At 64.5% G+C, this 11017-nt stretch overlaps 1 protein-coding gene across 1 annotated transcript; it reads left to right on the forward strand.

The window, feature by feature from the left end:
• SLC22A12 (solute carrier family 22 member 12) lies at positions 1-7329 on the forward strand. The gene is given in 12 exon segments (XM_028515090.2): positions 1-481; positions 1154-1257; positions 1701-1855; positions 1938-2106; positions 3736-3859; positions 4030-4145; positions 4810-4987; positions 4989-5025; positions 5507-5615; positions 5868-6071; positions 6590-6698; positions 7151-7329. Coding segments are annotated over 11 exon segments (1662 nt in total). The 5' UTR covers positions 1-79; the 3' UTR covers positions 6654-6698; positions 7151-7329.
• The last annotated feature ends 3688 nt before the right edge of the window (positions 7330-11017 follow it).

Raw genomic sequence — 11017 nt, forward strand, 5'->3', positions numbered from 1 at the left:
CAGGCCCTTGGCGCACACCCCTCGGCGCTGAGCCGACCTGCGTGACGCGGGAACCTCCGCTGGTCCCCTGGGAAGCTCCATGGCCTTTTCGGAACTGCTGGACCAGGTGGGAAGCCTGGGCCGGTTCCAGGGTCTCCAGACCGTGGCCTTGGTGGTGCCCATCATGTGGCTCACCACTCACACCCTGTTGGAGAACTTCTCGGGCGCCGTGCCCGGCCACCGCTGCTGGGCGCCGCTCCTGGACAACAGCACCGCCCAGGCCGGTGCCCCCGCGGCCCTCACACCCGAGGCCCTCCTGGTCATCTCCATCCCACCGGGCCCCAACCACGGGCCCCACCAGTGTCGCCGCTTCCGCCAGCCTCAGTGGCAGCTCCTGGACCCCAACGCCACGGCCGCCCACTGGAGCGAGGCAGCCACGGAGCCTTGCGTGGACGGCTGGGTCTACGACCTCAGCACCTTCAGCTCCACCATCGTGGCCGAGGTGAGGGCCTCCCCGACACCCTCCCCACATCCCGGCACCTGAGAGGCCAAAGTCGCTGCCCCGAGCTGGCAGGACTCAGAAGGGCCCAGTCCCGGGAGGCCTCCTCACTTGCCGTGAGCTTCCAGCCACCCTCCTGGACACGTCCCCCCGTGGAGGGGTTGGTGGCAGGAAGCAGCTACAAAGGCCCTGGCTGGTGGGACAGCAGCAGGCACCCAGGGTGCCCCTTCTGCCACTTGTCAGCAGTGACCTGGGCAGCTCTCTCCCATGCAGGCCATTGTCCCACGGGTCACAGGGACTCAGGGAATGTTCCACAGATTCCTAGAGGCGACCCACTGGGGTCACAGGACAAATCTGGGAACATGGGGCGGCGGCCCTTCCCAGCCAGCGGGGAGGGGCCCTTTGTGCAGACCCAGAGGGAAGGGGGCAGAGGAACCGGCTCCAGCAAGGCGGGGGAGGTCAGGTGAGGGGAGAGGGCCTGACCCTCGACCGGAAGGCAAAAGGGAGCCATGGAGGGGCTCAGGCAATGGGTGGCAGCCGTCACTGTCCCACAAGGTGCGACCCTACCGCCCTAGAGGTCACCCAGCTCCCCAGGGCCTTTCCCTCTCGCTCCTCTGCCCCCTCCCGCCCGGGCCCCCTTACCTCCTGAGCTCAGCTCCCCCTCTCTCGCGCCAGTGGGACCTGGTGTGTGACTCCCAGGCCCTGAAGCCCATGGCCCAGTCCATCTTCCTGGCTGGGATCCTGGTGGGAGCTGCCACCTTTGGCAGAGTCTCTGACAGGTGCGTCCCGCCCACCCCGGCCCTCGCCACCCCCTTGCTCCTGCTCGCTGGGTGCGGGTCTCACTCCTGCCCCCTCAGCTCTGCACTGAGCCGGCTTGGACGCTCTCTGGACCTGGACTTCCCTGACTCTCCTCGGAGATTTCGGAGGGTCGAGTTGTTGTCAAACTCTCACCGCTGAAACCTGCTCCGCCACGTGCCTGCCTCCAGCTGCTGCTTGGGTGCTCCTGCTGATGGGGGGCTCATTTCCTGCTCAGGCTGCCTTCCTGCCCCCCTGTGCTCACAAGCCCTGCAGGGATGAAAATGGGGCTCTGGACTCCCCCGGGTGTCATTTTCTCATGCCCCTCTGCTCAGTGTGCACGCACAGGGTGGGCTCTGGTGGTCCAGGCCCCGCGGCCGACGCCGCGGCCGGCTGCAGACCTGGCTCCCCGGTGTGTGTGCCACAGGTTTGGGTGCAGGCTGGCGCTGACCTGGAGCTACCTGCACATGGCCGTGTGGGGCACGGCGACGGCCTTTGCCCCCACCTTCCCTGTGTACTGCCTGTTCCGCTTCCTGCTGGCCGTGGCCTCTGCGGGCGTTATGATGAACACGGCCATTCTGCGTAGGTACTCCCCCCCTGCCCTGGGGCCAAGCAGGGAAGGCTCTGGAAGGCTCCAGGGATGACCTGTATGGCCCCCTTGCAGTGATGGAGTGGACGTCTGAGCAAGCCCGGACCTTGGCGATGACCTTCAACAGCCTGGGCTACAGCTTCGGCATGGTGCTGCTGGCCGGGGTGGCCTACGGCCTGCGCGACTGGATGGTGCTGCAGCTGGCCGTGTCTGTCCCCTTCTTCCTCTTCTTTGGGTACTCCTGGTGGGTGTCACCCTACCCCCCTGCCCAGCTGCTACCCAGGGGAGGGGGCGACACTTCTCTGGGGCTGCAGGGGGTGAAGGGTGCAGGGCTGAGGGGGCCACAGGAGCCCGGCACAGGTGGTGGTCTCAGGCCTCGATGGTCGCCCACTCATCCAGGTGTCCCGGATGCGTCTCCTTCCTCTTCTCCTCCTGCGCCTCAAGGGAGCTTCCTTCCCAGCACCCTTCGTGACCCCTGTCCCCACTGCCCTGCTCCCACCCTGCCTGATGGGATGGGTGCCCGAGGTGCCCACGGCTCTCCTTTCAAACGCTGCTGCCCCCAATCCCCTCCTGCCCCGCCTTCCATGGCCACCAGCCTCCTGCTTCCAGCAGCCTGTGTGACATCACCACGATTGCTGTCGCGGCACCAAAATGTAACATCTCCTCACCCACAACTCCCCAGGGCTCCCCAAGGACCCTGGCGTTGGCAGCTGCCCCTCCCACCGGTACTGGAGTCAGAGTGGCTGTGACTCAACCCCCTCCCCCCGCCCCACAGCCCCCGGGTCCCACAGGACACTAGGTCTGATCAGCTCCACGTCTCCTGGGCACCTTGAATCCTCCCTCGGTCCCCTGCTCTGCAAACTCCAAAGGACCTCAGGGTGCCAGTGGGTGTGACGCAAGTGGCCCCACCCCGCTGCTGCTCCCAGGCAAAGCGTGTCCTGCTGGTGACTTGCAGGAGCAAAGCCTGGGGGTGGGAGCCGGGTGGGAGCAGTGGGCACCCCAGGGACCCGGGCCAGCTGGGCAGACAGTGCGGGAGGTCTGGACTTAATGTTGCGGATGTGGGGGCCAGGTCAGTGTGAGGGTCGGGGTCTTGCCGTGGGGATGGGACCCCGAATGACACCCGGGCGGTGGCTGCTGTTGTCTCAGCTTGGACCACGGGGACAAGTCGAGGCGAGGGACAAGGGGTCAGTGGAGTACAAGAGCCGCTGGGTGACGGGAACTGTGGACGACGGGGAAGGGAGTGGGCTGGGGTGTGGGGACCCAAGGCCCTGCTCCAGGCTGAGCCCCAGGCAGGTGTGAAGCCGTTTGCAGGGAGGGGCACGGGGGGAGGAGCCAGCTCAGGCAGGAAGGCTCAGCCCCGGAGTTGACGGGGCTGGAGCGGGGAGCCTGGGGCTGTGTGACCCGTGGGCAGTGCCCGACCGGGGAGAAGGGCCCTGGCAGGCCCCTGGCCTGTGGTGGGCTGGCAGGACAGTGCTCCTGGATCACAGGGGTGCGAGGGCGACCATGCTGCACCCAGGCCCGCCCAGACCTGGCTCCCAGGAGAGGCAGGGGAAGGGCCATGGGGTCAGGAGCCAGGCAGGAAGGGGAGAACAGGGACCCCCAAACTCAACCCAGTGGAGGGAGGAGGGAAGGGGGAGGGAAGACGGCCTGCTGGGGAAGGAGGGTGGCTGAGTAGCTGCGGCCGCCACATGTCACAGCGCCCGTAGCTGCCCACCCACTGACCTTAGCACGCTGAGCAGTGAGGCCACCCCTTTGGGCAGAGGGGGAAAGAGGGGCAGTGGGGCTCGTGTAGGCCCGACCCAGGGCTGACAATGCAGCCAGGCCCTGGGGGCCACGGGCAGTGACCCCTCACTTGTCCCCCCCCCCCCCCCAGGTGGCTGGCAGAGTCAGCTCGATGGCTCCTCATCACAGGCAGGCTGGAGAAGGGCTTGCGGGAGCTGCGGAGGGTGGCGGCCATCAACGGGAAGAGGGAGGCGCAGGACACACTGACCAAGGAGGTGAGGCAGGGCGGAGCCTTCCCCCTGGGCCGGCCCCTCTGACCCTCCCCCTGACCCTGCACAGGGCCTCTGGGTGGCCAACCTATGGCTCCAGGCCCCTGGGATAATGGCTCTGAGAGCAGCGCTGCCTGGAGCCCCGGCGCTGACAGTGCCCTCCCCCACGCCCGAAGGTCGTGCTCTCAGCACTGCAGGAGGAGCTCCCTGTGAGCCAGGCTCCCACCAGCCTGGGCACCCTGCTCCGCAGGCCCGGACTGCGCCTCCGCACCTATGCCTCCACTCTGTGCTGGTAGGTGTCCCTCGACCCCCACCCCTCCCGGGCCCCAGCTCAGCGATGGCAGCCAGGGAGCTTGGAATCAGGGCTCTGGCTGGTCCCGCTGGCCCGTGGGGGGGCCAGGACAAGCCCCGTGGCCCTGGCACCTCGATCAGTCAGGCAGGTCAGCCCAGGTGGGCTCAGGCGGCAGAGAGTCCGCGCAAGAGGAGTAAGGAGGTTTCGGACCACAGGCAGTGGGGAGAGCCGCACAGCCCAGGAGGCCAAGGGGGCAGTTGGAGAACACACTCCCACCCCCGCTGGGAGGGCCCCGGGAGGACAGAGGGGTACTTCCCGAGCCCAGGAGTCAGGGCCACCCAGCAGAGGCTGAAACCACCCAGGCCCCAGGGGAGTGGAGATAGAGCCCTGGAGAGGACACAGCCACTGCCAGAGAGCGCACCTGGGAGACTCAGGGAGGAATATGCAGGCTCCTCCCCTGGTCCCGCCTCCAGCCTCCCATCAGTGCCTCCCATTGGCCAACCCTAATGAAAGGCAGCCTTGGCAAAGCATCCTGGGAAATGTAGTCTGCAGAGATCACCCTCTGCCCTACAGAGCCCACAGGGGGAGGAAAGAGAGAGTGTGAGGACCATCCAGCAATGGAACAGCTCACTCCTCCGCCGGATTCCCCCTGTCCCGCCCCCAGGTTTGCCTTTGGCTTCACCTTCTTTGGCCTGGCCTTGGACCTGCAGGCCCTGGACAGCAACATCTTCCTGTTCCAGGTCCTCCTCGGTGTCCTTGACATTCCAGCCAAGATAGCCTTCCTGATGCTGCTGAGGTGTGTGGGCCGCCGCCCCATGCAGGCAGCATCCCTGGTGCTGGCGGGGGCTCTGCATCCTGGCCAACGTGCTGGTGCCCCTCGGTGAGTGGGCAGGCCGCCAGAGGCTCCCTCCCAGCAGGGGGTGGGGTGCTGAGCCAGGCCCTGCAACCCCGTCCCCCCTCCTCAGAGTGTGCCAGACCAGAGCAGGGGCCCGGTTAGGAAGGAGGCTGCAGGGACAAACAGGAACAGTGGTGGTGGCCTGTCCTGGGCCCTGGGAGCAGGGATGGAGCGGGACAGGCACCATGGTGGCGCTGTGGAGATAAAATGAGAACCCAGAGATGGACACGGGGGACGGGGGCAGGGGCAGGGAGGACTTCTGGACTGTGGCTCTGGCTGTCTGTGTGGGAAGCCGACTGGGGGCATCAGAGAAAGTGGCTATGAGGTCACTTAGGACATGGTGCCTGGGTGGGGTCTGGGGACACCCAAGTGGAGGTGACTCACAGACACTGAAAGGTCAGTGAGAGCTTTCATCTGACCCTTGGCCCCCCCCCACCCCCACCCCTATTTACCCCGTCTGCTACAGAGATGAGGTACCTGCGCTCAAGCCTAGCCATGCTGGGGCTTCAGTGTATAGGCGTCACCTTCACCTGCATCAACATCTACACTGGGGAGCTCTTCCCCACTGTGCTCAGGTGAGGCTGTGCCTGGGCCCGAGAAGGGGGCTGCCCTGGGCTGGGGTGGCATGGTGAGGTCGTATCCCCAGACCTAGATGTCCCTGCTCTGTGCCTCTCTCCCCTATGGTCTCAGGGCCGGCGGGCAGCCCACGTGTGTCCCTGCCCAGCTGACCCACTGGACCTCCCTGGGCGGAGTAGGGCTGGCCGGAGTGGGAGGTCCGGGCCATGAGCGGGCACAGTGGCCCCTCACAGGTACACCTGTGCCAACAGGATGACCGCAGTGGGCCTGGGCCAGGTCGCAGCCCGCCTGGGAGCCATGCTGGGGCCGCTGGTGCAGCTGCTGGGCACACACCATCCCGCGCTGCCCCTGCTGGTGTACGGGACTGTGCTGGTGCTGAGTGGCCTGACCTCGCTGCTGCTGCCCGAGACCCGGAACCTGCCACTGCCCGACACCATCCAAGACGTGCAGAACCAGTGAGTGGGCCCAGCGCCGGGACCAACATCTTCTCCTTCTAGGGAATCCCAGAAGAGAGTGGTCTGGCCACTTTTCCCCATCACTGGACAGAAGTAGAGGCCCAGAGAGGTATAGGATTGGCCAAGAGTCACACAGCACTGCTTTGAGAGAGTAGAGGCCAAGGCCTGGGTCTCCCAGCTGACAGTGTGGAGGGTGAGCCCTGCTCTTTGTTCCACCATTGGAGGCCCTAGTGGCCCAACCACCCCCAGCTCCCCCTTGGGAGAGGTCAAGGGGAAACAAGTGTAGCCCTATGTAAGGTGGAGAGCCCAGGGCACGATGGCCGTTGCTGGGGGTCCTCATTGGCCCAGACTCTGTTACTAAAGCCCCAAAATGTCACCGCCCACCCATACGCTCCATCATATGCTCGGTCCTGGGTCCCTGAGAGCAGCAGTGTCTCCGAGTCCTCAGGACGGATCAGGTCCGGGGTCAGGGGGCACTGCACCTCGAGACCCAACCCCTTCCTGTCTTTCCGGAACAGGGCAGCGAAGAAGGCAGCACCCCGTACCCGGGAGCATCCTGTCGTGAAATCCACACAGTTTTAGTCTTCCCTCGAGAAGAACCTTCTGTCCTCTGCAGAAAGCAGGCGAGCAGAGGACTCAATTTCCAGAGGGCCCTGCCCTGCCTATTCCTGCCTGAGACGCCTTCAACACACCAAGGGGGAAGGACGGTGCGCCGGACAGGGGCCAACGAACCCTCACTCCCGCTGCAACGAGGAGCTATAGGCCCAGGCCCCGGAGGGTCCTGCCCCTGCAGCCGGAGCTCCCCACTCTTGCTGCCCCAGCCTGAGGCGCATCATCCCCCACGGCCACGACCTCCCCAGCTCCCCTCTGCAGCCTGCGGGCCTGGCACAGGTGCTGTGATCTTGGCTCCTCAGGCTCACCTCGAGGTGGCTCTGGGCCCCTCACGCCTGTCCACACTCCAGCCATGCTGCGAGCCCTGTCTGCGCCCATATCTTGTCCCCAGAGTCCCCCTGCCACTTTCTCCATGATCCCACTCAGTCTCCTGAACCCAGGCCGATGTCCTCGGTCCAGGGCCCCAGGGCCCCGCCCGAGGGTAGAATGAAACCCGTACCTACCGCCGGGGCCACATGCCTGTCTCCGACCCCGTCAACCTGGGAGCCCCCCGAGGGTCGGGATGTCCCCAGCTGCCACACAGGGCCGGCGGCAGATCATCAGTGGGAGGGAGGGAAGACAGTGAATAAAGGAACAAAGGACTGGCCCCCACTGACTGTTCGATCGACCCAGCGGATGCCCAGGCGCGGGCCCCGTGCTGGCGTGGCCCTTTCCCAGGCCGGCTTTCCTGCCCGGAGAGTCCACCTGGGCTGCTGCCCTTTCTGCCCCTGTTGCGGGCCGGGCACCACACCCGGCACATCCGGCTCTCGTCTCATCCCGTCTTCTCCTGAGTCCTTCGAGGCAGACTCTGCCCTTTTTCACAGAGGGGAAACTGAGGCTCAGGGACACTGACTGCCCGTGACACACAATTAGAGGGGGCAGAATCGGGAATTAGGCCCTGGTCTGCGGGTCTCCGGAGCCCGTCTCTGGCCGCAACACCCCCGGCCTGCCGTCATTCCTCACAGAACGAGCGAGGCCCTTGCAGGGTGCAGGGCCACGGGCAGAACAGGGCAGGCTCCAGAGGCCCCCTGTACCAGCTAACAGGTGTGGCTGCAGGCAAGAGCCACCTGCTGCCCGGTGGGATCCCCACCAGCTGTGTCCGGTGGTCTCTGGGCCACGGGGCCTGTGTCACTGCTTCCAGGCACCTCAGCGGAGGGCTGCACACCTCCACGTACACACACAGACTAGTCATGTGTACACACATGTGCACACAGGAGAAGGTTGATGGGCAAATAGGACAGAGCTCCTCGTCCCCTCCCCCCCCGCCCCGGGGGAGACAGGATCACTCCCTGGCTTGGTCCAGCAGCTGGAGCCCCAGGGCCTCAGGGGGTTATGTCCTTCAGTCGCCTGCCTGTGGCCAGCCCGCCCTCTGGGAAGACCCCAGACTGAGGTTGTCCCAGCCCACCCTAGACTTTCCATTTTTACATACTGCGCAGCTGAGCCCCAGATGTCTTTCCTGCCCTTACTCAGCATTCCTGGGGCTCCGGGGTGTCCAGAAGCTTCCAGAAGGCAGAACCCAGGGCTGATGAGAGATGTCTCCTCAGAGGGGCCTTGCTCCCGGCCCTTCCAGGTAGTCACAACCTCCCAGGACCCAGGGCCCTGCCCCTCCGGGGTTATTAAAGAGTAATACCATCACACGGCAGAGCGGGCACCCTGTGAAGGGAGGCGGGTCCTGCCTGGGCGGCAGCCACAGGCCTGCATTGCCACTGGGAGCTGCCACCTGCATGGCAGGCCTTCACCTGGGACACACCCTCTCCTTCAGTGCCGGCCACAGGCGGCTCCTGGCCCCCAAAGCTGCTGGAGCAGGAAGGGGCCGGGGGACTGGGTGTGGGGAAGAACCCCCCAACTGCCCCCATGGTCTCTCCCCCCGCCCCATGGCGGAGGAGGCCTCAGGCAGTGAGGGCAGAAATATGACTTGGGACCTCCTTGGCCCGTTCTCCTGCCCCCAGCCAGGCCGGCAGATCACCCAGGAGGGAGCGTGCGGAGGGGCAGCCCTGGGCACCCTGGGCTCCATACCCGCCTCTAGGAGAGGGACATCCCAACAGAAGAGCCCAGCACTGTCTGAGCCGCTGTCCCCTCCCCTGGGGGGCTTGCATGGCCAGGGCAGGTCTGCAAGGTCAAAGACTTCAGCCAGACTTCACTTCCAGCTTCTTCCCCACACCCGGTCCTTGGTCCCCCTGAGGTGGGACCCCCAACACATTCCTGAAAGGACTGTCAAGGAGCAGAGTGCCTGGAGTTCCAGCCCCCGCCAGGCGCCGTTTGCAGTCTCCTGGGGGTCTCTGCAGGCCAGCCAGAAGCCGAGGACCCGGCTCAGGCCCAGCTCAGTTCAACGTCAGACGCCTAAGACAGAGGAGCTGAGAGCGAGGGGACCGTCTCTTACAGATGGGTAAACTGAGTCAATGGCAGGGTCCAGGAATCTTTCTTCTTACAACTAAGCCTTTGAGTGGCAGGAGCATTCAGCCTCCTCGTGCAGAGAGGAAAACACCCCGTCCCACAGCCACCTGCCCTTCCAACTCCTGCACTGCCAATCTGCCTGGCCCCCTATTTCTGACAGACTGCTTGGGGCTATTCTGAAATTTTCTTTTATTTTCTTTAAGATGTTATTTATTTATTTTTAGAGAGAGGGGAAAGGAGGCAGAAAGAGAGGGAGAGAAACATCAATATGTGGTTGCCTCTCGTGCACCCCCCACTGGGGACCCAGCCCACAACTCAGGCATGTGCCCTGACTGGGAATTGAACTGGCGACCCTTTGGTTCGTAGGCCGGTGCTCAATCCACTAAGCCATACCAGCCAGGGCTAGAAATTTCTTAAGTAAGCATGTTCCTTCCCTTCTTGACACCAAAGAACTACTGCCTGCCTGTTTTTATTTTCTTTGGCTTGTGGCGACAAGGAGAGAGGGCAGCAACTGAGGACGCAGGGGCAAGGCCAGCGCCTGCAACGGGATGAGACGTCCCAGCAAGACGGCCCCGAGTCAGGGCCTCCGCCGGGCTCCCACAGGCATTAGAGCTCACCTTGGGGGTGCCGACCTCAGGCTCCAAGACTGTGAGCAGCAAGGGAGTGGGGGTACCAGAGCCTCCCCCAGCCGGGGTGGCTGGTTTAGGAGGGCAAGGAGAGGAAATCCACAAAAACCATGGAAATCCACACCCCAGGCAACTAACTGGGGGTGGACCACTCTGCTTTCCTTGACAGGACTCTGGGGGAGGACTCAAGGACCTCTGGGGCCACGCCCCATAGTAGAGTGGGTCCCAAGACAAAAGCTTCATCTTAGGATGGAGAGGAAAACGGGGAGATGAGCCAACCTGGGTGGGCCCCCGCAGGCATTGCCCCCAAGGGCCTGGGAGGCATCTAAGGCTCGGGAGCTGGGAAATGCCAGCAAAGCCACCTCGGATGGAAGCTCAGGAAGCTGAATCAGGCAGTGAAAGCTGATAGCCAATTAAGGGCACAAGAAAGCAGAGCCCGGGTGGTGGGGGGGATAAGCTCCCCCCGTGCCCCCCGCGCCCTGGAAATCTGAGTGTTCAGTGTGTGGCGACCCATCACCGCCACCAGGGAGTACAGACCGCCCACACTCTGCTCTCCTGCAGGTGCCCGCACACTCGGGGCCTCACCTCCAACCCCACCTGCAGAGTCTGCTCCGTGTGACCGAGAGAGAGAGGCTCAGCACAGAGCCCTCTCCCAGCCCGTCTGCTCCCCGGCCTGTCCCGCTTCTCCGCGAAACAGCAAACACCTGGGGACGAGGCTGCTTCCCCCTGTAGCCCCAGGGACTGCCGCGGTCAGCCAGAGTGGACGAGGAGGGTGTGGCAGGGAAGGACAGGCTGCAGGCCTCCAGAGATGTGACAGGGGCAGAGACTCTGGAGCTGGGCAGAACTGGGGGCACATTTGGATTCAGCCGCGGATTCACCCACCTTGAGACCATGGACGATCGGCTGGTGCTCTTGCCACCCAGGTGTAACTCTGCCTCTCCCAAGAGCTGTCGCCACCACTAGGGGGCGACACGATCCTCCTGCCTCTGGAGACTTGTCTCCATTCACAGATGCTAAGGTCCTCAGGTGGGCTGACCCCACCAGGGGCAGAGACCCGCCTTCCCCCACAAGTTCGGGGGCTGGGCTCTGCCCCCACGCTCAATGAGGACGAGACAAAGACAATCTCTGCCCCAGGAGCCCAAAGCCATGCTCAGCCCAAAAGTCTGGGGGGCTACTTACCAACTCTCATGGGCCCAGAGCCAGGACCACTGGCCCAACAGCCCCCACCCTGAACAAACTGCACAGGACCATTGGGTTTGGAAAGTTTTTGTTTTC

This window comes from Phyllostomus discolor, chromosome 6 (assembly GCF_004126475.2).
Source record: "Phyllostomus discolor isolate MPI-MPIP mPhyDis1 chromosome 6, mPhyDis1.pri.v3, whole genome shotgun sequence".
Lineage (NCBI taxonomy): Eukaryota > Metazoa > Chordata > Mammalia > Chiroptera > Phyllostomidae > Phyllostomus > Phyllostomus discolor.